The sequence below is a fragment of the Sinocyclocheilus rhinocerous genome, unplaced genomic scaffold (genome assembly GCF_001515625.1).
Source record: "Sinocyclocheilus rhinocerous isolate Xijiao unplaced genomic scaffold, SAMN03320098_v1.1 scaffold541, whole genome shotgun sequence".
Classification (NCBI taxonomy): domain Eukaryota; kingdom Metazoa; phylum Chordata; class Actinopteri; order Cypriniformes; family Cyprinidae; genus Sinocyclocheilus; species Sinocyclocheilus rhinocerous.
The window spans coordinates 904475-932228 of record NW_015658519.1 but is presented as its reverse complement, the minus strand read 5'-3'; the positions used below and the strand labels follow the sequence as shown (position 1 = coordinate 932228).

The 27754-nt window shown below is 38.0% G+C and overlaps 2 protein-coding genes across 5 annotated transcripts in view; both read left to right on the top strand.

Moving 5' to 3' along the window:
* mast3a (microtubule associated serine/threonine kinase 3a) overlaps positions 1–17311 on the top strand; it is a 35702-nt gene extending 18391 nt beyond the window's left edge. For 3 of the 4 annotated variants that reach the window (XM_016530929.1, XM_016530928.1, XM_016530926.1), the window contains 18 exons: positions 3909–4041; positions 4167–4228; positions 5958–6043; positions 6627–6835; positions 6970–7108; positions 7200–7332; positions 8008–8173; positions 8453–8554; positions 8920–9042; positions 9132–9235; positions 9352–9524; positions 12290–12414; positions 12532–12729; positions 12999–13225; positions 13738–13860; positions 13959–14095; positions 14184–14362; positions 16224–17311. In XM_016530929.1, coding sequence (XP_016386415.1) covers positions 3909–4041; positions 4167–4228; positions 5958–6043; positions 6627–6835; positions 6970–7108; positions 7200–7332; positions 8008–8173; positions 8453–8554; positions 8920–9042; positions 9132–9235; positions 9352–9524; positions 12290–12414; positions 12532–12729; positions 12999–13225; positions 13738–13860; positions 13959–14095; positions 14184–14362; positions 16224–17023 — 3219 coding nt within the window. In that variant the 3' untranslated portion in view covers positions 17024–17311. The remainder of the gene's footprint in view (positions 1–3908; positions 4042–4166; positions 4229–5957; positions 6044–6626; positions 6836–6969; positions 7109–7199; positions 7333–8007; positions 8174–8452; positions 8555–8919; positions 9043–9131; positions 9236–9351; positions 9525–12289; positions 12415–12531; positions 12730–12998; positions 13226–13737; positions 13861–13958; positions 14096–14183; positions 14363–16223) is intronic. The other variant, XM_016530927.1, reaches the window with a different exon arrangement.
* Positions 17312–19631: 2320 nt separating this feature from the next.
* LOC107722495 (phosphatidylinositol 3-kinase regulatory subunit beta-like) overlaps positions 19632–27754 on the top strand; it is a 44445-nt gene continuing 36322 nt past the window's right edge. The window contains exons 1-2 of the mRNA XM_016530861.1: positions 19632–19989; positions 24074–24764. Of these exons, the coding sequence (XP_016386347.1) occupies positions 24440–24764 (325 nt within the window). The 5' untranslated portion in view covers positions 19632–19989; positions 24074–24439. The remainder of the gene's footprint in view (positions 19990–24073; positions 24765–27754) is intronic.

Here is a 27754-nt window from a genome sequence, read left to right as displayed (position 1 = left end):
GCTGTGTTTATGATGATATACTGACGTAGTTTTCTGCATATTGGTCGACAAATATGAAAGAAGTCAGTTTCGGCCCGGAACAACCTTTTCTACAGTGGAAATACACGGAACGGTTCGAGAACGGACACAAACCGGGAACCCGTACCGCGACCTCTGTTCTCTGTGCTCGCGCTTGCGCTTCATGTGCGCTGCACGCAAACAGGGCACAAGTTCTTTCCGTTCCTGCACTTAAATTGTTTTTAATCACATTAAAATGCGAACGCAGGAATCGTTAAGCAGAATCGAAATGCACGCGTCTTATCGAATACTCGGTTCTTGAAAATTTGGAACCGGTTCTAAAATGGAACCGGTTTTCGATACCCAACCCTAGTAATTATACTGTATGTATACTGCGGGCATCAAGGAGTCTTTATTAATATGCGGGGCATTGAAATATGAACGCGCCCTTGTTTTTTTACTTTCACTTTCAAGATTCACGATCACATACGGAGCAGCACTCGGCAGCAGTGTTGCCAACTTAGCAATTTTGTTGCTAAATTTAGCAACTTTTCAGACTACCCTAACAACTTTTCTTCCAAAAGCACCTAGCAACAAATTTAGCTATTTTTAAAATTTATTTAGCAACTTTTGATAAGTGACTCAAACGATAAAAAGGCACAATTTACTATTTAAATTACACAAAAAGAGGAAACCAAAGATGCCTAGCAGTACACTCATCACAGGAATTAAGTTAGCTGCTGTTTGCAATTGTTTAGGTTAATAGTAATAATAATATCAATTGAATAATTGAATACTGTTATTGTTCATTTATGAGACACTGTTAGTAGCTTGTACCTGCGATTGTTGATGAGTTAGTTACTAACTCATCAACAATCGCAGGTTGTTTTCCATTTTTTCCCCCACCTTTTCAATATTTCTACATATTTTTCTTACAGTGACTAACAGTAACTAACTGTAAGTACACTGTAAGAAAAACATGTAGAAAAATGGAAAAGGTGCCAGTAATTTTCCAGGACATTGTCCGTTATCCATTATACCAGAAAACACAAAATACAATGCGTAATTAAAAATGCAGGTAAAAAAATCCTGTGGAAAAATCAATACAGAAAATTCCTTCATATTAACATAGTAGATTGTGCACTATTTTTTACAGACTTTTCTTAGAGTGTAGCACACTAACTACTAATACACTGCTTTAAAGTATAATTGTTCAGAATGTGTAGTTTTACTTGTTTAATAATAATAATAATAATAAAACGCACGCAGATCTAAAAATACTGTACGTGTGTTTTCTTTCTCATCTGTTTACGTTCACGTAAGACAAAAACGGCTGTGTTTATGATGATATACTGACGTAGTTTTCTGCATATTGGTCGACAAATATGAAAGAAGTCAGTTTCGGCCCGGAACAACCTTTTCTACAGTGGAAATACACAGAACGGTTCGAGAACTGACACAAACCGGGAACCCGTACCGTGACCTTTGTTCTCTGTGCTCGCGCTTGCGCTTCATGTGCGCTGCACGCAAACAGGGCACAAGTTCTTTCCGTTCCTGCACTTAAATTGTTTTTAATCACATTAAAATGCGAACGCAGGAATCGTTAAGCAGAATCGAAATGCACGCGTCTTATCGAATACTCGGTTCTTGAAAATTTGGAACCGGTTCTAAAATGGAACCGGTTTTCGATACCCAACCCTAGTAATTATACTGTATGTATACTGCGGGCATCAAGGAGTCTTTATTAATATGCGGGGCATTGAAATATGAACGCGCCCTTGTTTTTTTACTTTCACTTTCAAGATTCACGATCACATACGGAGCAGCACTCGGCAGCAGTGTTGCCAACTTAGCAATTTTGTTGCTAAATTTAGCAACTTTTCAGACTACCCTAACAACTTTTCTTCCAAAAGCACCTAGCAACAAATTTAGCTATTTTTAAAATTTATTTAGCAACTTTTGATAAGTGACTCAAACGATAAAAAGGCACAATTTACTATTTAAATTACACAAAAAGAGGAAACCAAAGATGCCTAGCAGTACACTCATCACAGGAATTAAGTTAGCTGCTGTTTGCAATTGTTTAGGTTAATAGTAATAATAATATCAATTGAATAATTGAATACTGTTATTGTTCATTTATGAGACACTGTTAGTAGCTTGTACCTGCGATTGTTGATGAGTTAGTTACTAACTCATCAACAATCGCAGGTTGTTTTCCATTTTTTCCCCCACCTTTTCAATATTTCTACATATTTTTCTTACAGTGACTAACAGTAACTAACTGTAAGTACACTGTAAGAAAAACATGTAGAAAAATGGAAAAGGTGCCAGTAATTTTCCAGGACATTGTCCGTTATCCATTATACCAGAAAACACAAAATACAATGGTGTAGTTTTACTTGTTTAATAATAATAATAATAATAATAATAAAAAAACTTAAATTGTAATCGTTCAAAAATGTGTAGGCTAAGTTTTCGATAATTCAATGTATTTAAAAATAGTTATTTATATTTTAATATTATATTATGCATTTATATTGTTAAGAACAAATCTAAATTAACATATATAAAAAATATATTTTTTGCTGAGATTTGACACAATTTTGCGTCGTGATTACGTAATGACGTCATCCCGCAATGACATCACAACATCATTTAGCAACTTTTAGCAACAAATCAACCTTCCTTTAGCAACTTCCCCTGAAAATTAGTTGGCAACACTGCTCTGCAGTATTACCACACATTTTACAAGATTAGATGTTTGTCAGTGGTGCTCAGGATCTGCAAATCATTCGCCATCATCCTATCAGTCATCTCCCCTTATTCTGTTTATGTGGTAAGTGAAATGTTATGTACTGTGTTCCTGTGGCTCAGTGGTAGAGCATTGCGTTAGCAGCGTAAAAGGTCGTGGGTTCGATTCCCAGGGAACACACATACTGGTAAAAAATGTATAGCCTGAATGCACTGTAAGTTGCTTTGGATAAAAGCGTCTGCTAAATGCATAAATTAAATTACTGTAATGTAACAGGCTACCGCTAGCAAGCGGCTAACCATGTCCCTTTAGTGGCTCCGTAGAACGCGTTATTTGTTTTCCACGCCTTTCTGAATATGGATTCAGCCACACCTCTAACCCAGTCGGGGGGGTTTGTGGTCCGCACAAATTATTTGACATCGTCCCAAGTTACTGTAACCATTATATGCTACGCAAGTCTTTTTTATGCCACGCAAGTCTACAGTGTGCGCGTGAGACAGTATGTTCTTCTGTTGTCTTTGACAGCTTTTAGGTGCATTATTGTCAGCGCCACATGAGCACGTCACCACTGCATCAGCACGGAAAACATGGGGAAATTTTTTAAGACAATAATCGCACAACCTATTCGATATTCTGGAATTAAATCAACTAATCGAATATTCAAAAATCGTGACCCATCCCTTGTGTGAACGAGACCAAACGCGATATCAGCACGTCTCCACACAGTAAACAAAACAAGTGTTTCCTAGCAACGACAACTGCACTAAACACTAATGAGACAAGTAAATACACTTACGAGCTGCATTTAACTTCGCTGATAAAGACTGCTTCTCTCAAAGAGTATTTCTTTACACTGTTTTCTGCTGGCACTTGAACACACTTTCCTTATTTTCTCCACAACAAATGGCCAAGCAAGCGCAGACACTGACAAGATACGCGATACAGAACGAGGCCAAACGCTATATATATATATATATATATATATATAAAATCCCACACATAAAATCTCAGCAGAATGTTGAGGGTTCCATAGCATTTTGAAAACCACCTGTGGCCTATTAATCTACCTTTTGTAATTAATTACAGTGTGAAGACTGGGACTCAATCTAATGCCATTTATATAATGCTGACACACCATGTTTCTGTTAACCATCAGGAGTTTGACCCTGAGGAGTTTTATCAGCGTCTTGAAGTTGCAGAAGACCATGCAAAAATTGGCCAGGGCATCAAGACTGATATCCCCCGATACATCATCAGCCAATTGGGTCTCACCCGAGACCCCCTGGAGGGTATAATTATGATTTATCTAACACCTCACCCTTAAATTATTTGTTTTTGTCTATGTTGTAAAGGGTAATTAAATGTTAGCCTTAGGCAAACAAGTGAATGAGTTTTCTCTTGTCTTTGGGTTCAGACATGGTACAGCTTGAGCACAACAACTCAGGCAGCCCAAGAGAACTGGGTGACACTGCAGAGGTAAGAAAATAAATCAAAGCTTGACAAAATCTTAAAATGGCTCATTGTTTCTCTACACTGCTGGAGGTCTCGTACTTTTCTTTCCAAGAGGTTCAAGCTTAGAATTTCTTTCCCAGCCAAGGAGCAAACTATTTCAGAAGTCTCTTTTTCAAAAGAATAATTGCATAGCTGTAAAATGAAATAGCAAATGTGCATTGCAGTAATATTGGTGAAAATTCAACACATACATGTGTAGTAAACCTTTAATTTTTAAATTTAAAATTAACTTTTAATTTGATCTCATTTTACTTTGCTCAAGTCTGCCATCGAAACAACTTCATATTCTCACACTGTCTCAGAATAGTAGTACATTATAATTGAGATTGGATGGGTCACATTAAAAGCAGTTGTAAAATCTGAATGTGCTACCATTGGGTCATAAGATGTTTTTAAAAGATGCTCATCAAGGCTGCATCTATTTGATTAAAAATGCAGTAAAAATAGCAATATTTTGAAATAGTTTTTACAATTTAAAATAATTGTGTTCTATTTTACTGTATTTTAAAATGTAATTTATTACTGTGATGCAAAGCTGAATTTTCAGCATCATTACTAAAGTCTTCAGTGCCACATGGTGCTTTATAAATCATTCTAATATGCTGATTTGTTGCTCAAGAAACATTTCTTATATTGAAAACCTTTTTGGTGCTTAATATTTTGGTGGAAATTGTGATGCATGTTTTCAGGATTCTTTGACGAATAGACAGTTCAAAAGAACAGTATTCAACAGAAATCATTTGTAACATGTCTTTACCTTTATTTAGCAAGGTTTTATTAAATTGGAAAAAAAAATCTTGCTGACCTTAAAGGGGTCCTATTATGCTCTTTTACAAAGTCTTGATTTTGTTTTGGGGGTGTACTAGAACAGGCTCTCATACTAGGTTGTTCGAAAAACACATTATTTTTCACATATTTTACATTATTACAACACCTCTCTCCCCAGTCTGGCATGAACGGCTCGAATAGTTCCTGTATCAAATGATGGCCCGCCTTCTGAAATTTGAAATGTGTTGTGATTGGTTAGCTGGGCCAGTGTGTGTTGTGATTGGCAGCACTCGGCGCCTGGTTGGGAAATGTCATGCCCCTTACCATAGCCGCCTGCTGCGAGCTTCAGTGTAAATATTGCGTCAAAATCAAATCAATTTGAGCGCGATTTAAACCCGGATGATTGTAACCACTCTAAGTTCATCTGTCTTGGGAAAGCTAGCACGTCTCCGACATAGTGATGATAACACTTGTTGCCTTCTCTAGTGCAGCTCAACCAGGCCTCGTCCCATTCGTCGATATTTGTGATATCACAAATCCCGGAAAATATGCGTTGTAGTCCAAACAAGTCATTCATTGTAGTTTTTGAAAAGTGATTTCTGTTAAATAAAATATCTCCTTTTGAAGTGGACTTTGAACTTTGTAACTTTGCAGATCTTTTTTATGCTCAAACAGCAACGTTACAGACTAACTAAAGTTGAAAAAGTGAAAAAGCATAATAGCACCCCTTTAAACATTTGAATGGTAAGTGTACATGCATATATATGTTAAGTTGACTTAACTGTTATTTGTGGAGAAAAAAAAACACTGTTTATGATCTAGACCAGTTTATGATCTTTTTAACTTGTGACATCTGAATTTCCGTCAAATAGATGTTGTATTGTTCTGTTCTTGAGAGTTTTCGGTGTCATATTTTGTGTCCTAGAATCGTCTTGGAACCACAACGCCTCGAAGAAAACCTCTGGAAAGAGACTTTGAGACTATAAAGCTCATCAGCAATGGGGCTTATGGGTGAGCTTACATTTATTGCTTTATTCTTTAAAGAAGGAATAGACTGTTTTAGAATCACATGAATTTAGGTCACCAGTTGACGAAAGGCTGGAATACACTATATAACGTTTGTCTAGAGTTTTCCCTCAGTTTGCATTTTGGAGAGGTCGACTCTAGTAGTGGAAAGTCAGATCAAGTCTCCAGATTTTGGGCAGTCGGAGATGACAGATTTCACAGAAAATGACATAGGTTATGATGGGCAAAGACACTCAGTTTTTAACTTTAGACTAGGATCCCATCCCGTCAGAAGATATTAAACATGGTTGATATTTTGAGCCGATTTTAGTACACATACTGTTTTCATTAGTCTTGTGTCTTCTCGTAACGAGGCACATGTTTCTGTGTTGGTTTGTTGTGTTTGTAATGGATCATATTGTGTGTAATCCTCAGTCATTTAGTATATGATGCCCAGATTCTTTCTCTAACCATTTACAGTCAACAAGTGTCGGATTTTAAAACGGTTGAGATTTGAAAAGTTTTGTAGTGTATTCCAGCCTTAAAAATATCAATCAGCTTTGATCCTGATTTGAGTGTTGACTTGCAGTGCCGTGTACCTGGTAAGGCATCGCGGGACACGGCAGAGGTTTGCCATGAAGAAGATCAACCGGCAGAACTTGATCCTGAGGAACCAGATCCAGCAGGTGTTTGTGGAGCGAGACATCCTGACGTTTGCAGAGAACCCTTTTGTGGTCAGCATGTTCTGCTCCTTTGAGACACGACGGCACCTCTGCATGGTCATGGAGTATGTGGAGGGTGAGTCAGAAGAATGATGTGTTGTTGCAAATATGTTTCGTGATCTAATCTTATGACACACACATGCGTCATTCCTCGTGTATACAGTCGTGAGTCTGCAGCTGTAATGTTTTAATATGAAATTGTCTTTGCAGGTGGAGACTGTGCAAATTTGCTGAAGAATATGGGTCCCTTGCCGGTGGACATGGCCAGAATGTACTTTGCAGAGACTGTTCTGGCATTAGAGTATCTTCATAATTATGGCATCGTGCACAGGGATCTCAAACCTGACAAGTAAGAGCTGCTCGATGATGTAATCCCGCAGTTATGCATGACTCCACATCCTGCAAATATCACATTCACTGGGTTTGTTTCCTGTCTTCAGCTTGCTCATTACGTCAATGGGGCACATTAAACTGACTGACTTCGGTCTGTCTAAAATCGGTTTAATGAACATGACCACAAACCTGTATGAAGAACACATGGAGAAAGACACAAGAGAGTTCATTGATAAACAGGTCAGTCTACCTGTACATTCAGCACAAATACTGTACTAGTTTAAAGTGTTCACATTTAAAGGACTAGTTTTGTCTTAATTTATTCACATTATTTCTACCACCTATTTTTTTCTTTTCTTCCATAAAACAAAAAAGGCAATATTAGGCAACATGTCCGAGCAGCATACGTTTTATTTTACTTTACTTTAAGGTAAAAAACTGTGATTTAAAATGAGATTTGAGAAGTAATGGAAATGGAAGACTTTGAGCAAATAATGATTTAAATTAGGCATATTATTTTGTTTTTCATTTTATTACGGCAAAGTTCCTGAAAGGACAAAAATGGCAACATTTTCTTAGATTTCTTTCTTAAATTTCCTTAATAACTTTCATTATTGTCATTATTCATTAATATTGTATCATGCAATATTGTAATATTGAACAAATAATGAGTTAAATTGGTTATGTTTCTAGTCGGGCTATACTATGGCTTCAGAAAAGTTCAAACTTGTATTTTTTTTTTCTTTTACTGATATGGTACCATTAAAAATGACCACTTTTTTGTATGGTAAATGGTTGTTCTGACATTTTGTGTTTCACCGAAGAAAGAAAATACAGGGGTGGAAGAATTTGAGGGTTAGTAAATCATGACAACATTTTCCATTTTGGGTGAACTTTTTCTCTGTTGTTTTGTAGGTCTGTGGCACTCCAGAGTACATTGCACCAGAGGTGATCCTGAGACAAGGTTATGGAAAACCTGTGGATTGGTGGGCCATGGGCATTATCCTGTATGAGTTCCTGGTGGGCTGTGTGCCTTTCTTTGGAGACACACCAGAAGAGCTCTTTGGCCAGGTGGTCAGTGGTAAGAATCAAGGGATTTTAACCCCTAACCCTGAGAATTCAATCATGATTGAAATGATTTCTGCCTACTGGATGATAAAACAAGTGTAAAAGGTTCTCATTGCCCTACATTGCAGATCGAATCTGAGCTTTATCTAAGCATCAGAATATCATAGACTTGGAAGTGGTCTCTTTTGATACGGGCCCGTATTTTGAAATGCTTTCAGTGCTTAACAACAATGTAAAATTCTGCTTAATACTAATGTTGTGTGCATATGTCTGCATCCCTCTCACGTCATAGATGAAATTGAGTGGCCAGAGGGTGATGATGCATTGCCTCTTGAGTCTCAAGACCTCATCACAAAATTGCTGAGACAGAGTTCCAAAGAGCGCTTGGGAGCTGGTGGGTGTTTTGCCAGTTTAGTCCTAATGAATGCCCATTTATCAGTTTTATTTTAATATTATGTATGTGATATTATAGTAATTATTAATATTTTGAATTAACTTTTAATTTTATATTTTGTATGGTTTCCATTTTCATGTTTAGGTTTCAGTCATTTTTATAGATTTTTTTTAATATTTAGGCTCAATTTTGTTTCTTAAATTTCAGTTTTAGTAATTTTTGTACTTAAAAAGCTTAAATGAAAACTAGAAATGTTGCCATTGCAACTAAATTTGTTTCATAACAGTTTTTAGTTAACAATAACAACACTGCAATTTAGGAACTTGATAAAGTCCCCATAATGTCATGTGTGGTATGACCTACAGGAGGGGCAGCAGAGGTCAAACATCACATCTTCTTCCATGGTCTGGACTGGAGTGGACTGTTACGACAGAAAGCAGAGTTCATTCCACAGCTTGAAACTGAAGAAGACACAAGCTACTTTGACAGTAGGTGGCTCCCTTGCTATTTTAAGACTTTTTCTGAATCATAAATATAATGTAGATGCAACTGAACCTTCTTTGCATCTGCCGCCCAGCGCGTTCTGACCGTTACCATCACTCTGAGGAGGATGATGAGACCAACGATGATGAATCTTATCAGGAGATCAAGTTCTCTTCCTGCTCGCATCGCTTCAGCAAGGTGAAATAGCTGAATGTGCACAATGTTATCTTCTAGTGATGCCTGTCAGTCAGGCAGACTGAGGCATTTAACACAGTAAGGAGCAGGTCATGACTTGTTTTTGTCATGTGAATCAGGTGTACAGTAGCACCGAGCAGCTGGCTTCTCCCTCCAACTTGAGCCTGTCCTCTGAGCGGAGCTGCAGTGAGGAGAAGGAGGACCGGTGGGACTGTCATTCAATGCTCTCTCCAGTAGAAACCCCTAGACAGCTTCCAAGTAGCGACAGGAAGCAGGATTCCCACTGGGGCAGGTAAGCACTAGGCTATGTACAGAAGAGCATACTATCCCACTACATAATATTTCTGGAGTATATACCTGGATAAGCTTGCAAGGAATGCTGTAATGCTAAAGGCTGGAATACACTACACAACTTTTAAAATCTGAATAGATTTTAAAACGCTAGACAACATACACTTAAGCCGCTTTACCACTGAAATTACCTGGAACAATTTGTCCCAGGAACTTTTTTCTCCACAGACCTGTTGCTGTCTGCGTTTCAATAATGGTCTAAAGTACCGTGAAGATTAGGCTAAATAGTCTGGTGACGTAGGTCTGCGTGCGTTTCTCAATGCCAAGTACGCAAATGTCGGGCTTGCGTTCCTCGGTAGTTTGGACTTCGCAAGTTCAACTTGGGAGTGTGAACTCCCGGGGATGGGAGAACGCAAGTTCGGTAATTCTGCAAATGGAACAGCAGCGTATTTGAAAACGTCAGTCAGCTCGACTTGGCTACTGCAATTTTCCTCACTGTATTTAGACGAATATGTTATCAAACACCACTGCCTCTTTTCGTTTTCATGTAAACATATTAATAGCCGCAGAAATGTAGTTCAGGGAATGTACATACATTATTATATCAAACAGCATTGCCTTTTTTTATTTTCATTTTAACATATTAATAGATCAATAGAATAATTGAATAAAGACCAAAGATTACCAGTTAGATTTACCCAAAGGAATTATATCTCATGTTTAACCACTACAGAGACATCAGAGCCAGTGGCAAATGTCAGAAGGACTAGCCAAGTTGAGGCTGCTCTCGTCGGGAAACATGAGCACTGAGTGCCCGCTGATCGCGTGGACTTCATGTCTCTGAAATCAGCGACGCACATTTTCAAATAGACGCTGTCTTTATAAATAAACCGCAGATTTGAGTTTTAAACAACTATATTCTCGCCTGAAATACTTTTAAAACTACATTTCATGACACAATAACATTAATATTTTTAAAAATTATGCGAATATATGGTGGTTGAAATGCAGTGCTGCGTGAACTCACCCAATCAGCATGTTCAGCGCCCAAGTCCCGCCCCCAAAAGTTCCGGACCTTTAAAAAAGTACTACCTCGTGAGCAGGGACTTTCTGAGGGGCAAATTTTTACCTGGAACTTTATTTAGATCCTGGTTCCCGTGGTGGAAACACCGAGTACCGGCCCAAAGTCCCTAGTTCCTGGGGAAAGTTCCTGCGCTGCGGTGGAAATGGGCTTTTACTGACTTTGTAAACCGTCACAAAGGAAAAACTGGGCATCATACACTAAACGACTGAGGATCACACACTAGCAGACTTTAAAGTTGTTCCGATCACAACAAACTCGTGCAGAAACATGTGCCTTGTTGTTGCTGGGAAAATGGGTGACAAGTGAAAACAATATGCGTCCTAAAATTGGCTAAAAATATCAAATGTATTTGAGATCCTCTGACTGGATGGAATCATAGACTAAAGCTAAAAAATCAGAGTCTGTGACCATCATACAATATGTGATTTTCTGTCAAATCTGTCAACAACATACAGAACTACCACATTTTGCTATAAGTTTGATTGCGTCATATAATAATTGCTGTTAATAGTGTTCATCGTCTGTTTGATTACGTCTTTAATTGATTTTTCCGTACATTTCTGCCATATGTACATTGACTGACAGTCACCACTGATAAGCTACCACTAAATATTGTAGAAACTTAATTTGCTGTAAAGTTGCTTTGCAATGATTTGTATCGTGAAAAGCGCTGTACAAATAAACTTGAATTGAATTGAAAAAAACTTGAACTTAAATCTGCAGACTGGCTTTGACTTTTGGCAACTAGCGTCAACTTCTCCAGACTGTAAATCGGGGGAATATTGGGGCAAAAGCTGTGTAGTGTATTCCAGCCTTAACAATACAATACAATACACTCTACTTCAGGTTAATTTATCACAATGGAATAAGAAGATCAAATAATTACAACTATAATTTTTAAATGTATTATCTCTTGTGACCATCAGTGTTGCTATTGTTAACTAAAACATTAAAAAAATTATTTTGTTAATTGAAATAAAGTATAAACATATATTTAAAAATTGAAATACATAACAAAATAACTGAAATCTAAAGTTAAAAATAAATTAAATCTATTTAGAAATATTTTTAAAAATCTAATTGAAATGACAAAATAAATATAGAACTAAAATTGAAGTCAAAACTAAAAAATACAAAAATAAAATTATAATAGTGTACATAAATAATTCTAAAATAACACTGGTCACACTTTATATTAGGTGGCCTTAACTACTATTAGGTGGCCTTAACTACTATGTACTTACATCAAAAAATTTGGGTAGGTTTAAGTGTGGGTTAAGGTGTAAGGGATTGGTCAACAGTGTAATTATAAATGTAATTAAAGAAATTAATTACAGATGTAATTACATATAGGTATTTAAAAATATATAAGTACAATGTAAAAACATGTATGTACACAATAAGTGCATTGTACCAAATGATTAATTTAAATGTAAGTACATAGTAGTTAAGGCCACCTAATATAAAGTGGGACCATAACACTGGTGACAATCATGTAGTATACCACTTTTGAAAAGTGATATAATGCAGTTTTTTTTTTTTTACAAGCAATAAAAATTTGTCCAAAGTGTATATTCAATCAGTCATAATTTTTGTATGATTCTAGGTATTTTTATTCTCGTGTCTTCAAAATGTTGTTTATTTGCCTGAAGTCAAAATTTGTTATATTTCTTTTCAATCAGTCCAAGTCCGAGGCCGAGAGCATCATCCAGTTCCTCTCAGCCTGAGAGGGGCACTAGTCCTCTAATTTTGAACAGCACTCAGAGCCTTGAGGCTATGCCACACTTTGCTTTTCCTGAGGATGAGGGTAACAGTTTTTATGCATATTTTAATCTAATATTTGGTCAAATTAAAGGGTGACTTGGTCAGTCTGTAAATGCTCATTCTCAATTTGAGTTTTCTTATGTATTTGTTTTTTTCTCAGAAGGTCTTGTCTCAAATCTCCGGCGAATTCGTCTGCGCAGTAACTCCACTGGAACAAGACCTACTAATCGCAGGGACCACAAGGGTCCGCGTCGCCTCGGGCTCCAGCAGGAGACCCCAGAGAAGCCACGCTCACCATTTACATGCAAAGTCCCCAAGTCTGCATCCGTATCTGGCCTTTCCCTCATCGTCACAGCAGGTACAGTGAGCTCAGATGTGCTCATGTAGACGTTGTACCATCATGTGATACCATCACACTGAAGGCAACTGTAATTCATGTGACTACAACAATAAACAAGTGAAGCAGGTGGTTTCAAGAGAACAATGGACAGTTGAGAGGAACAGAGAGCTTATTGACGTAGATGAAAGCGAAACATGACTTTGTGTTAGATATTTAATACCAATGTGTGGATATTGCAGCTATTATGAGGCATTTCTCTTATATATGATCATGTATTATCGCTGTAGATGACATCCCTGGTGGGCTCCAGACAAGCCCCATGTCTTCACACTCCCTCTCATCCAATCCTTCATCTCGGGATTCTTCCCCCAACCGAGACCTCTCTCTCAGCGTAAGCAGTCTTCGTCCTCCTGTGGTCATCCACAGCTCTGGGAGGAAGTACGGCTTTGCGCTCCGTGCCATTCGGGTCTACATGGGCGACACTGATGTCTACACGGTGCACCACATGGTCTGGGTGGGTATTATGGATGCAGTGTGAATCACTCCACTCTATAACATGGTTAACTAGTGATGCACCAAAAAAAATTTTTTTGGTTTTGGCCAAAACAGCTTTGGCGGGCCGAAATCATTGACTGAAACTCATTGCCTCAGTTCAAGCAACATGTGAACTGAACATCTCTTCTTTTTCCTTACTAGTTATAGCATGAAATAAACAAAAATGAACATTAGAAGGTATATTGAAAGAAACAGTACGACTTAGTGAAATGTTTCATGTAATTGCTCAATCAGTGTTTCAACTGCAGAAAGATACAATATAAACAATGTCATGTAACATTACTTTTTTTTTTTTTTTTACCCAGGGAAAGCCATAAATGTTTTTGGCTAAAGGAAAAATTTTATTTCAGTTTCAGTAAATAATTTCATTTCGGTTCCCCACTATGGTTAACAATACTCAGAACCCAGTGTACTAACATTTTCTTGGTTTGACCCATTTAAATGCGCTTTTATGTGTCGCCGTTGATCTAGAGTGTTGAAGACAGCAGTCCTGCTCACGAGGCCGGGCTGAGGGCTGGTGACCTCATCACTCACGTGAATGGAGAGTGTATCCAGGGTCTGGTGCACACCGATGTGGTGGAGCTTCTGCTGAAGGTGAGATTCTCAAATAGATCTAGAGTTAAAGGCAGTCCATGTGCTTTTTAATTAAGGACTTGAATAGATGCTTGATCTCTTGATTTTTCCATTTGTAGAGTGGCAGTAAAGTGACTCTGCAGACGACTCCTCTTGAGAATACGTCCATTAAAATCGGGCCTGCGAGAAAGACCAGCTCAAAGGGGAAGATGGCACGACGCAGTAAAAAGAGCAAAAGGAAAGAGGGTCAAGACAGGTTGGAAAGATGTAGTGTCTTCTGGAACATTTTAAACTAGTTAAAACTCATTGAAACCCAAAATCTAATTTAAGCCCAACTTTTCTAGCAAACGGCGAAACCTTTTGAAGAACCTGCCCAAACACAGTCCGGGGATTCAGAACAGTCGCAGTTTCTCAGCGGGTTTTCAGCACTCACCTAACGACAGCCTGTCTGACTCTCCAACGCCGAGCCTGTCTCCTGGGCCCAACACCCCGTGCAGAAGCCCAGCTCCAGACCTGTCATGTGGTATGACAAAGACTCTCTCTCACTGTCAGATCCAGTCTTATCTGCTTCGGTTTGTAGCAGAAGTAGTTTTATTTCTTAACATAACCGTTCCATGGCTTATTAATGTTTGAAAAACTTTTTTTCACTGAGTGATATCATATGAGGATCCCTGCAGACGCTCAAGATTGTGTGTCAACATCAATAAGTGTCTTTAAATCAGATAATTTGACCTTTATTATGACAAGGCAGGGTTAGTTCAGTTTGTAAAGTATTTATGAATTAATAACTAATAATTCATGATATTTGCTTAAAAACACTTTTGCCTTAAAAAGTATTTTAAAACTTTTCAAAGTACTGGTCAAGGTCTAAGTTAATGCAAAACATTTATTTTTTACTTGGTTACACTTCTTGACATTTCAGTTTTCTTGAAAGTTTTTCAAAAGCATATGAAACCAACATTGATATAAACAGTTCATTTAATATAACTTGGCACATGTGTTTTAAACTAGATTTTTACTTTATTGTGGATACTCTTATCCACAAAAACTGACCTACACTACTGTTCAAAAGGTTTGGGGTTGATTTGAAATAAAAGAATGCTTTCATTCAGCAAGGGCACATAAAACTGAGAAAAAGTGAACGTAAAAGACATTTATAATGTCACAGAAGATTTTGGTTTCAAATAAATGCTGTTCTTATGAAATTTCTATTCAAATTAGCATATCAGAATGATTTCTGAAGGATCCATGTGACACTGAAGCCTGAAATAATGGCTGCTGAAAATTCAGCTTTGTTGTCACAGGAATAATTAAATTTGATAATACATTAAGAGTACATTGTTTTATTATAATTTTGCTGTATTTTTGATCAAAGGAATGCAGACTTGGTGCGCATTTAATGTTTTAAAAACATAAAAAAATGTTAACAGTCCTAAACTTTTGAACCGTAGTGTATATATAAAATAAATATAATTTTTACACTGTTTGGAGGAGCATTAGAGCACTAAACTGTAAATTGTTTTTTATTAATTGTTTTTAAATAAAAAAAATGATTTCATTTTTAATTTGTTAAAGGGTTAGTTCACCCAAAATGAAAATCTGTCATTAATTACTCACCCTCATGTTGTTCCAAACCCGTAAGACCTTCGTTCATCTTCGGAACACAAATTAAGATATTTTTGATGAAATCTGAGAGCTCTCTGACCCTCCGTAGACAGCAATGCAACTGAAATTTTCCCAGGTCCAGAAATGTAGCAAGGACATCGATAAAATAGTCCATAGTTCAGTGGTTCAACCGTAATTTGACGAAGCTACGAGAATACTTTTTGTGCGAAAAGAAAACAATAACATAATTTATTCAACAATTCTTCTCCCCAAGTTACCGTCTTCCGCCATTTTGGAGAGTACCCCAGAACGTAATCAACGTTGTTTACGTTCAGTAGACAGCGCGCGCATGCTGCGCGCTTGCTGAACGTAAACAACGCTGATTACTTTCTGGGGTACTCTCCAAAATGGCGGAAGACGGTAACTGGATTGTTGAATAAATTATATTATTATTCTTTTTTTTTGCACACAAACAGTATTCTCGTAGCTTCGTAAAATTACGTTTGAACCACTGATGTCACATGGACAACTATTTTACCGATGTCCTTGCTACGTTTCTGGACCTGGGAACATTTCAGTTGCATTCCTGTCTACGGAGGGTCAGAGAGCTCTCAGATTTTATCAAAAATATCTTAATTTGTGTTCCGAAGATGAACAAAGGTCTTATGGGTTTGGAACGACATGAGGGTGAGTAATTAATGACAGAATTTTCATTTTTGGGTGAACTAACCCTTTAAGTAGTATGTCAGTGATTAGCATTGTTTGTACTCTCTCCACAGATTCAAACTCTCCACAGAGTTCTTCACCCTGCTCAAGCTCTCCGAATTCACCCATCCCTCAAAGTCGACCAAGTTCCCTTCACGTTTTGGGATCCAAGATTGGCCTCCGCTATAGCAAAGCAGGCCGCTGCAAGTCCACCAACAGTATTCCCCCCTCTCCCCTCGCCTGCAATCCCTCCTCACAGCCTCTGTCTCCACAGTGTTCTCCATCTTCCCTCGCCGGAGCTCCTAAAAGCCTCCACTCGTTTCATAATAAGATGATGTCCCCGCCGACCATCGTGAGACAGACGGTGTGTCCCCGCAGTGCAGAATCACCTCGTTCTCCACTGCTGAACAGGGTTCATTCATCTGAGAGGCCCTCCGGTGCCCAACATGGAGACAAAAAGGCCTTCTCCACTCGAAGACACACTGTGGAAGTTCCCCAGAGTGAAGCTGAGGGACTCGAGTCACAAACTAGTGACATTGCCTCAGGTTTTGTGTGTGTTGGTGACCATGCTAGACAAGGGTTGTACCTGGCTGGCCAACGAGCAAGGGACTCTGGCGGTGCGGTTATGAGGAAGCTAAACTTGTCTGAGAGACGAGATTCATTTAAGAAGCAGGAAGCTGTTCAGGAGGTCAGCTTTGATGACTCTAATGACAAGGAGGTCACAACATCTACACCAGTGCCATCTCATCCACGATTCAAAGCGGCATGGATCGGCACAACACAGGCGGAGGGAAGCTCTGAGACTTCAGCGAGGAAAACCGACAAGCTTGGATCCAAGCTAAAAGAACAGAATAAACCAGAGGATGACTGTTAGCCTTAGATAAGTCCAAAAAACTGTGAGACTCAGATGTATGGGTGCTTCCATTATCATTAAAATCATAATCAGAGAAAAGACAGGACTAGGGAGTCTTTGTTTAGTGTCATTTTCGTAAGTTAGAAGTCATTCAACTGCCAAACTGTCTTTTAAATTGATAGTTTTCTATAAAAGAAAATTCTGTCATCATTTTTTCAGCCTCATATTGTTGTAAACTTACATTCGTCTGTAGAACATAAAAAAATGCCTGTGTTGTTTTGGACCCCATTGACTTTCATTGTATGGACAAAAGCCATCTTAAAGGGATAGTTCACCCAAAACATGTTGTCATTTACTCACTCGTTCCAAACCTGTATGAGTTTTTCTTATGTTGAACATAAAAGAAGATATTTTGAAGAATGCTGGTAATCAAACAGTTGATGGTCCCCATAGATTTCCATAGTATTTCTTTCCCTACTATGGAAGTCAAAGGGGACCAACAACTGTTTGGTTCTTCAAAATTTTTCAAAATATCTTCTTTTGTGTTCAACATAAGAAAGGAACTTATGCAGGTGTGGAACAACATGAGGGCGAGAAATTATGAAAAAAAAATTCATTTTTAGGTGTACTATTGCTTTAAAATATTGCTGGCATTTGTGTTCCACCAAAGAAAGTCATACTGGTTTGTTATGACGTGAGTAAATGATGACAGCATTTTAATTTTTGGGTAGATTATACCTTTAAAAATTTGTTTTACCAGGTAGCACAATGAACTTTTGTAGATTTTGAAAGACGGGAATAGAAAGGTCATACAGTAGGATCGCTTTCTGAGAATTTGCACATATGTGGTCCTGCTGAGGTTCAATTACTGTTGTTTTTTCATTCTCATCCCTCATAAATATCAGTAATATTGTCATATAATGTCATGTAATGTCTGAGCGGTCAACAAAATGTAGTTATTATATGTTGACTAATATTATTTTTGCCATTTTGCAAGTTTGGATGCAGTCTTGTGTTCAGTCAGTCACACCCAATAATATTCCAGCACCTAAACAATGACTTGTAAGAAGCCATTTGGCCAATGTTGGCATTGTAGAGTATCATGTTTACCTGAGCATACTTGTTCTCATTACTTAGAAAGAACAAAATGGATTATGAATACTAATTTGGTGACAACTTTTTATTTATAATGTGTTGGATTCGGTATGTGTTCTAGCAGTGTTGTACAACTGAAATCATTTGACATGTAATCTTTAACAAATGGTGGCTCTCTGTCTTTCAGTGTTTTGTAGTCTGACTTGTGGAAATGTCTGTTCTCTTGAATTCACACAACAGCTGTATGGCATGTTTTTGTGAGCACCCTATATAAATGCCATAGTTTAAATCCGCACTATAGCCTTCTGAAGTCTTGACATCTGCTTGTTTGGTTACACTGAAATGATTCAGTTACGAGTAACATGAGCTTTCTATGTAATGGTTTGCTTAAACTGGATTGCTTCCTCATTCATTAATCAAAACTAAAGAGACAGAAGACGAAGTTTAGATACTTGCACTCCCAGTCTGACTTGTCTTTCTCTTCTTCTGTACTTCAGATTTGTGTGGCACTATTTCCTTGAGTTCACATACTACTTTCATTTACTTTTGTATGGTACTGTAGTGTTTTGTTTTAAGTTGAATTTGTATAGTTGATCCAGTTCTTTCCACAGCCATGGACTCAAAAAGATCCTAGACTCTCAACTAAATCCACTCACGCTCAATGTATTTGTAAAGTTTGGATTTAACCATGATTAAATGTGTACATAATTGCTGATAATCATATTTCAGTGGTTTCAGTGCTTTGACCATGCATGTTTTTCATACTTAAGCACTAGTGGCTTGTGGTATATTAACTACCTCCAGAAATTATTATAATACACTACCATTCAAATTAAAAGTTTGGGGTCTGTATGATTTTTTAAAAATCATATTAAGTTTATGCTCAACAAGGCTGTATTTATTTATGATCAAAATATAGTAAAAACAGTAATATTGTGAAATATTATTGCAATTTAAAATAACTATTTTAAAATATAATTTATTCCTGTGATGACAAAGCTAGATTTTCAGCATCATTACTCCAGTCTTCAGTGTCACATGATCCTTCAGAAATCATTCTAATATGCTGATTTAATTCTCAATAAATATTTCTTATTATCAATGTTTAGAACAGTTGTGCTGCGCGATATTTTTGTGGACTTGTTTTTTTTCAGGATTCTTTGATGAATAGAAAGTTCAAAAGAACAGCATTATCTGAAATATAATTTTATTGTAACAATACAAAAGTCTGTCACTTTTAATCAGTTTAATCATTGAGGAATAAAACCATTGATTTATTTAAAATAAAATTACTGTCCCCAAACTTTTACATTTTATATATTTTGTATAGAGTTACATATATCCCATATATTTTAATGACATTGGCCTGCTGCATAAAATAATAGTGTTTGAAATTGTTAAATTACTTAAATGTCTCGGTACTCTGATAAATGATAAAACAAGCCTAATAGGCAATTGAAAGAATAGCGTAATTTGAGATGGTTATTTATTTTTTTATCACTTGTAGGTCTACATTTTTTATGAACGGGTTTTTACACTACCTCGCTTAACCACAGCAGGATGGCGCAATAGGGAGTGCAGGAATGATGAACGCTTCATGTGTTAACCGAGATTTAGTCTTTCGGACGTTTTCGGCTCATTCCGCTATTCTCCGTGCCGCTTTCTCTAGTTCTCACGCAGTCCTGTCCTGCTCCGCGCTGCGCTGAGCTGGAAAATGGCAGTTCGGCAAGTTGAAAAGATTCGTGCGGAATGAAAAGGAAAAAGAAATCAATCCTGTACTCTGCTGAGGGAGTAGATGGGAGTTGAAAACCTGAGTCCGGCCGAGAGTTATCGCACATTTATTTGCACGCGCGAAAGAAAACCGTCAACGCTTTTGCAATGACTTGCCACGGGTAAGTTTTCCCAAGTTTTGCACATTGCGTTACTTTACTCTACTAAACAGGATGGCTAGCTAGCAGCCTCCAAATGTGGGGAAATGGTGGAAAAGACGCGAAGTGTGCTGCTACGACATATAAAACGCGGACTTCTTTGCTTCTAACGATAAGCCAACGTTTTATTTCTTAGCAAAATTTTGAAGAAGACGTTTGCTAAGATCGCGGATATAGTGGGCGACAGAAATGTGCAGACCGATATGCGTTTGGTCTGCATGATGCAGAAGCATGTTCGCCTTGCCTGATAAAGGCAGCAGATACACAGTTAACATTAACAGCCTGCAAAAGCTTCAGCGCGTGACATGACTCGAGCACGTACTGAAGTATTTATGCCACAAACTCAATTTTTAAAATCAGATTTAGACCCTTCTGAATTTAAAGTGTCCATTTGTCAGTCACCGCTTATATTCGACGCCTTATACAGCAGTTAGCTCTAGATTAGTTTAGTTATGGTGGTAGTGTTGATTATTTTAGTATAACAGCACAAGGATTTTTCACTGTTCGTTTGAGATATAACGTTAGCCAGTTTGTTTCAGAGCGAGTTTCTCTCAGGATTGTTCCAGGAGAGGGGAATGTAAAACCCGGAGTGGAACCGGAGCCGGAGGGTAAATGTCTGTCGCTCCGTTCCACTGTCTTTAATCCGGTCGAATGCGTTTTCATTTAGCGTTGTCCACTTGTGATCTGATCGACCAAAAACGCATCTTAATACCAAGTGTAAACGGCCTTATTAGTCTGTGCGTTGCGTCTCGTTAATATTGCTTTAGCTAAGCGAAGAAGTAATATACTAAATGATACATTTCTGTTCAAAATCAGCATGAAACGAAAATGAAAATTCACCCTAGCTATTTTGAGATTACAAGTTATAGATATAAAGCTGCAGCCTTATCTAATATCATATTTTATACTAAATGTAAATGGTATCTACCTTTGTATGGCAAAATGCAGTCATCTGAATAGGAATATGCACAATCTGAAATTTCGAGGGGAAATATTTCGCATTGGATTCAAGTTTGGAAAACTTTGAACATGCAAATTACCGATATAAAGCTGATTAGGTTGGAAGTAATGCATTGCCACTTTATTGATAACGGACAATAGACCTTCTTTACCTGCTTAATTTTGCCTAAAGTTTGTGACCGCGCCTTGCGAATTATTTATCCATAATTCTATTAAAATTTTTTTTCAAAATCCAATCAATAGCCGATTGATAGAACCAAGTCCTCTTCTTTTCAATAATTTGTTACACTCGGATATATCTCACAATATGAAAGATCTGTTGCTGCTTTTGTTTCATCTTGATTTCCGATTACTCTTCTAAATAATTTGTAAAGTAACATTGTAAAAAAAATTATAGGAACTGTTCAGTGCAAATCAAAATTTTAGGTGCAAACATCTTGTCAACGTAACAGTAGTTAAGAAATGTAAGATAGCAATAATTTTTCTCTCATCTGCCAAGCGAGTAGTCCCGCCCCCAGAGTTACACCATTGGTTGAGCCAGTGTTGCTGTGTTGGGCTAATCAGGATGCTCAAACAAACAGAGCAATGTTTTGAAAGCACTACAGTGTTTACATTTTTCATGGGAATGAACTGTAATGGCTTACTTATAGTTGGCCGCACATTAACTTGAGAAAGTATTTTAAAATAAAAAGACCCACTTTAACTTTAATTAGCAACATTGTCCTTATCTGAACCATTGCATGCCATATATCCAGAGGGTATGTTCTGTTTGCCGTTCCTTCAGTCCTGCACACTCCAGGCTTTAAAAGGACATATTGTTTGGAGAACACTGTCTGTCACCAGACTCATGGGCATTAGTCAAGGTACTTCGGCCAATGAAATGAGAGAGGAAAAAAATATTGCATAAGCTTCCCGTACTCAGACAGGCTCATCGTTTTCCTTCTCAACAAATACTGTGACTGTCCTAATTTCTTAAAACTAAGACGGGTCTCGTGGATGGATTAAAACTCCTACCTTGGTAGCCTGAGGCTGAAGACATGCACAATATGACAGAGAATCCTGATCATGTTTTCTCAGTAAAAGCCCAAGCAGAATCCAGTCCTTTTCCCTGTGTTTGAATGATCCTAATCATGTGCCATAGTCCTGTTTAGACAAGCCTCACCCAACAAACATTTTGATTTTGCTTTGCTTGTTTCTCATTCAGAATACTTAAAACATGTCATACAGGCATAAACATATTCCTATAATGAGCAAAAAAAGTTATCCACTGCAGAGAAGCAGTATAGTTTAAAGGTTTAGGGTTTGATCACTGCCTAGATACATTTTCTAATATTAGACCGTTTGCTTGATTTGCCCCAGCTTCTCTGGTGATTCTTGAGCACATGGCCATATGCTGCCCAATAGGAATACAGGATTACCTTTTCCCTTCTGTAGCAACAGTGAGTTTCCTGCCTCGATTCATTAATTATTTTGTGCTCTGCCTTGGTCACAGTGTTTTGCAAACTGCTCTGCTCAGACTGAATAAAGGGGAGGAAAGGATGCGTACGAATCCGTCTGCCGCTGTCCTGCAGTTTAAGCTGTGTGCTTGACTGTAAAGATGAGGATTTCTCTCAGCAGAACTTTTAGCTTTAGCACTCAGACTCGGATTTGACTTTTTCGTTCAGGATTACGTTTTCCCTTCTGTAGCAACAGTGAGTTTCCTGCCTCGATTCATTAATTATTTTGTGCTCTGCCTTGGTCACAGTGTTTTGCAAACTGCTCTGCTCAGACTGAATAAAGGGGAGGAAAGGATGCGTACGAATCCGTCAGCCGCCGTCCTGCAGTTTAAGCAGTGTGCTTGACTGTAAAGATGAGGATTTGTCTCAGCAGAACTTTTAGTTTTAGCACTCAGACACAGAATGGACTTTTTCTTTTTTCTTGAATGAACTCCGTCGTATAGTTCAGTACATGAAATACTTTAGTTATAATGATGAAAAGGCGGAAAGGGGGATGACGTGTTTCAGAGGGGGTGTTTCGGTGGTGTGAGGATTGCGGGCTGTGGTTGGGTATGTCAGTGCCACGTGTCTGCGCTTGCACCTCTCTTCTCCACACAGAGGATGTTGGACTGAGACCCTAGTGCGCCTGGTCAAAGTGGGGTGAGTGTTGCCCTGTGATGCCTGCGAACACTTTGATGTTGTTTATTAGAATGCAATCTTTCCATGGGGTCGGCAATCCTGTAAAATGCCACTTTATTGGAATATGAGCATAAGCCCCTGGTTCGAAGGTGCGCATGCGCATGAAAAAAATTATACGTTTAGCCATTCCGTCATGTAAGTGATGCATATTGCAAATGTGCTTAATATCAACTGCGTACTGTAATAATTGGAATAATATGGACGTCATATTGGATTATTTTGAAACTTAAGTGACCTGTGCTCATTCAGGAATGCTATTCCCAAAAACAATTGTGAACATCTTTTTTTTTTTTTTTAGGCAGTTATCTTTTTGATTATTTGTTGAAGTTGAAATATTTGGTTGCTAACTGCGACATTAACGGCTTTGATATTTCTGGCTTTAATTGTTTCAAGGTAAGTAAGGTAAGGTTGTTCCTTGGGTTTTGTTTGCTTTAAGACTATGGAGTTTAAAAATTCACCTGGTCTTACGAATTACGAATCGTATGACGCATGTATGAGGTGCATCATGTTTAGTGCATTAATAAAAGTTTGATTTCAGTCAGATTGTTAAAAAAATTTGTATTTTTAAAATGTAAACACTTCAGTTCGACTAAAATTCTACCTGTTTTTGTGAAGTCGGATTAACAGACCTAAGTCTTTGTCCAGCATGTTTAATCGGACTACAATTGGCCTCGGCATTTTGCATTTTCTCTGAAAGACAGAGGTGACGCACAACGTTTATTTAATGCTTTGAATATTTTACTACGCATTCTGTCATGTATACTTCGACCGAGATGAAGGCTGTAACTGGACTATGCAAAGCCTTGCTGAAGCTCGACTGTTAAGTTGTTGTGATTATTTTATTGTTATTCTTTTTAGAAAGACTTTGTGTGAGTGTTTTACTCTTAATATATTTGTCTTTTTTTCCCATACAGTCATCATGTTACACTGGGAGGATCACATCTTGAGAGGGAATGTTGAGCAACCTGCTATAAGACGACACCAGCTGATTTGGCAAAATAAATCTGTGAAGGACTTCATTCTTTATTTCTTTTCCGGAGCCTGAATGAGCATGCTGCATTTCCTCTGTTCCATCATTTGGTTGAACCGTGGGTTCAAGTTGAGAAAAGTGGTCAGGTCTAAGCCGTTGCTACCGCGCATGCCTGTTTATGAGCTCCGGTCAGAAGTGCTTAGCTTTTAACCAAACGTCCCACGGTACAACATCATTCGCACCCTCGCAAAGTTTCATCCCCAGTCCGACGCTCTTCTGCCTGGGGTGACTGTCAGTTCATACTCTGAAAATGGCTGCCGATGGCTTCCAGTACAGATCTCTGTACTCCTACTCTAAGGACTGGGAGGATGACATTGACCTTGAGCCTGGTGATGTCCTGACGGTCGACAAAGCGTCTCTGCTGTCACTGGGCATCAAAGAGGGAGAGGAGGAGCACCCAGAATGCATCGACTGGATCTTGGGCTTTAACGAGCGAACCAAACAGAGGGGAGACTTTCCAGGGACGTACGTGCAGTATGTGGGACCTGTGCAAATGTCAGTGCCGTCCTGCCAGCCTCGTTCTCAGAGACCGCTTCCTGCTGTTCCCAGACCTGAGCCAACAGCCTCCTCGCAGGGTAAGACTGGCTGCTTTTACTGTGTTGATCAATGACTAACCTGCTTAATCTGTGCTAAAGAGCTGTCATAACCTGTTTTGTTTTGGGGACTGACTGCTAGCTTGTTGACTCAGGCCTCAGATCTCTCGTAATAAACATCTGTGAATTTTCTTACTTTTTTGGGGGGGGGGATGGAAAAGAAGGATTTTGCTTTTGATAGCAGTCTACTGCAATGCAATTCTGCAGTGAATCATCAGAGATTTTTCAAATTTAAGATCATTTTTTTGCCATTTACACACATTTAAGTTTTTTTTTTATTGCCATTAATGGTTCCATGAAGAATCTTTTCGTTCTTTATAATAAAATTTTTTTTATTTTAGGTTATTCATGTTCTTTAAACTAAAAAATTGATCTTTTAAGAACTGTTCACTTATGTTCTTTGGGGAAACTAAAATTGATTTTCTATAGCATTGCTGCGTAAACCTCTTCTGGAACCTTTAGTTTTACAAGTGTAGCATGATCATCTACGTGGATGCTACCTTGTACCCTCTTAGTTATCGAGTGTCTCCTTTCCCAAAATGTCTTTGCTCTGTTTCTCTGGCACTTTCCCCAAGCTCTTTCTCCTCCTTCTTTTATGCCCTCAGGAAGCAGTAAATTATAGTATGTTTGGAGGCCTGGCAGTTCACCAGGCAAATCTGGAGAGTTATATGTATCAGGTAGGGCTTTCAGCTTCATCTGCACATTCCCACTCCATCAGGTGATTTTTGCTTCAATGTCTTCTTTGTGTCCCTTTTTTGGACAGTTAAAAGTCTCCAGCACTGCAGTGCACACTAAAAAGAAGTTGTCATATTCAATCTGTGATGCTCGCTGACTAAAAAGAGAATGCAAGAGAAGTTTTGGTGTACTTTGAAATGTTGAATTACAGGAGCAGATACGGACAATTTAGATTCTGCTTTCAAGTTATATTCAGACCAAGGAAAATCTATGGAATTCTGTGTTGAGTATTTTAAAATACAAGAGGCAAGAAATGTGTAGAATTGTGAATGATGGGTATTCCCATTCTGTGGAAATCTGGAGTTTTGCAGGCACAGATTCCGGCTAGGCCTAGAAACATGAGCAGGTAAAATAATTGCTCATCAGTGTTGCTTTAGTGCCTTCTTTCTAAAAGTAAGTTGCTACTAGTTTAATTCGACTAACTAGCATATTTCTCTCTGCTTTTCTTATGTAGATGTAGGGATTTGACCTACATGCCTGAGACATTTGCCTGCTGCTTAAATGGATTTGCATTGTGAATGTAGCATTGAAAATATGAATGTAGAAATTATGCTTCATTATTAAGAATCTGGACATGTCATTTTAGATTAAAGCCCTATTCGGACGGGACTAGTTTTACAGGGGTTCGAGAAATTTGTGTTTCACAGACGTACTTGGTGATTTTAATCCCGTCCGAATCTGCCATGTCTGTGTTTTTCCTCACACAACCTCTGTAATAATTCCAGAGCAAATTACCTATTGTTTTTCAGCAAACTCAGTAGGGCTGGGATTTGACACAAATTTCACGATTCGATTCTCATTCACAAGCTTGTGATTCGATTCGATAACCAATTTGATTCTATTCGATTTAATATCGATTATTTTGGATATATATCAGGTACAGTACATGCCAAATTTTCTCAAGGAAAAAAATCTCTCAACTAATGCTGTAAAATATACATGAGAGTCAGTTGGTACTACATTACTATAATATTGAAGGTTAAAATGGACTGATTTGTTAAAATTACTCTTAATGAAGTTTTTAAAATAATAAAGTTACAATTACATAATAATATTTCTACTTCAATTTGTTTTTTTTAATAAACATAATTGTGGCTGTCATAAAAACTTTATGGATTTATTCAAACATAAATTAAACATTGAAGAACAGTAAAATTTAATAATGAATATGTTATATGGTGCATATATTTAGCAAAATGCCCCTCTCTACAGTTTATTTTTCTATCTGACTAATGAGTTTATGGTCACCGAATATGTTTTTCTGAGGTAAATGTGACATTATGTGACATTGTTTACAAGACGTTATATTGACGTCTTTGCACAGAGGAAACACTGATTGAGCGATTACATGAGACAGGATACGGATTGTAAAGTTGTACTCTTTCTTTTAACTTGCCTTCGGATGTTTAGTCATGTTTATTTTGTGCTGAAGCTGGTATTAATGTGGAGGAGATGATCACTTCATGTGCACCTCGCGCTGCCGCGTCTGTTGAACTGAGGCGCTACAGCGATCTGTCACTCCACATTAAACAGTGGCAAAACGGCATTTATTGTTTGAATACTGCAATACGGTGGACAGAATGAGACTTTGGAGACTTTGTTTCATATAAAAGTACCAAAGCACAATGCTTATTGCGATATATTGGATGGGTCAATGGTCCTCGATATCGTTCCGTAAAAAAGAGAATTGATTAATATCGAGATATCGATATTTTTTACCCAGCCCTAAAACTCCGTGATCCTCTGAGAAAACTAATCCCGTCCGAATGCGAATGTCTGTGATTGCCGGCGATATTTTTTTTCACAACGCGTTTCCTTGTGTGTTTTGGCCAACGTCAATTACCGTAGAGGCTCTTACTGCACGCGTGTTTGATATATTTGCCTCCCGGCAAAGAAATAATAAAAAATAGCAATAATAAAATCAAGAGCCAGATCACGTAAACTGTTAAGACTGGCTATTGTAATATCAGCGTCAGGTAAGTTCATACTCACGTTCATTTCTGCACTCAATTCAAGTGGCAACCTCCCGTTCTCTCTCGTGAAGCCAACACGGAAGTGACTTAAACTGTAATTCGTCAACTGGTCGCTAGAGGCTTGCTGCAAAAGGGAGTCAATCCCATAGACTCCCCATGTTAAAATGCCCAAATTTACAGCAGAAAAAAACATGTTTACAGCCTGGTTCAAAAAATTATTTTGGTCTATATAGCTAATTTTGCCCTTCATGACAACTGTGAGGG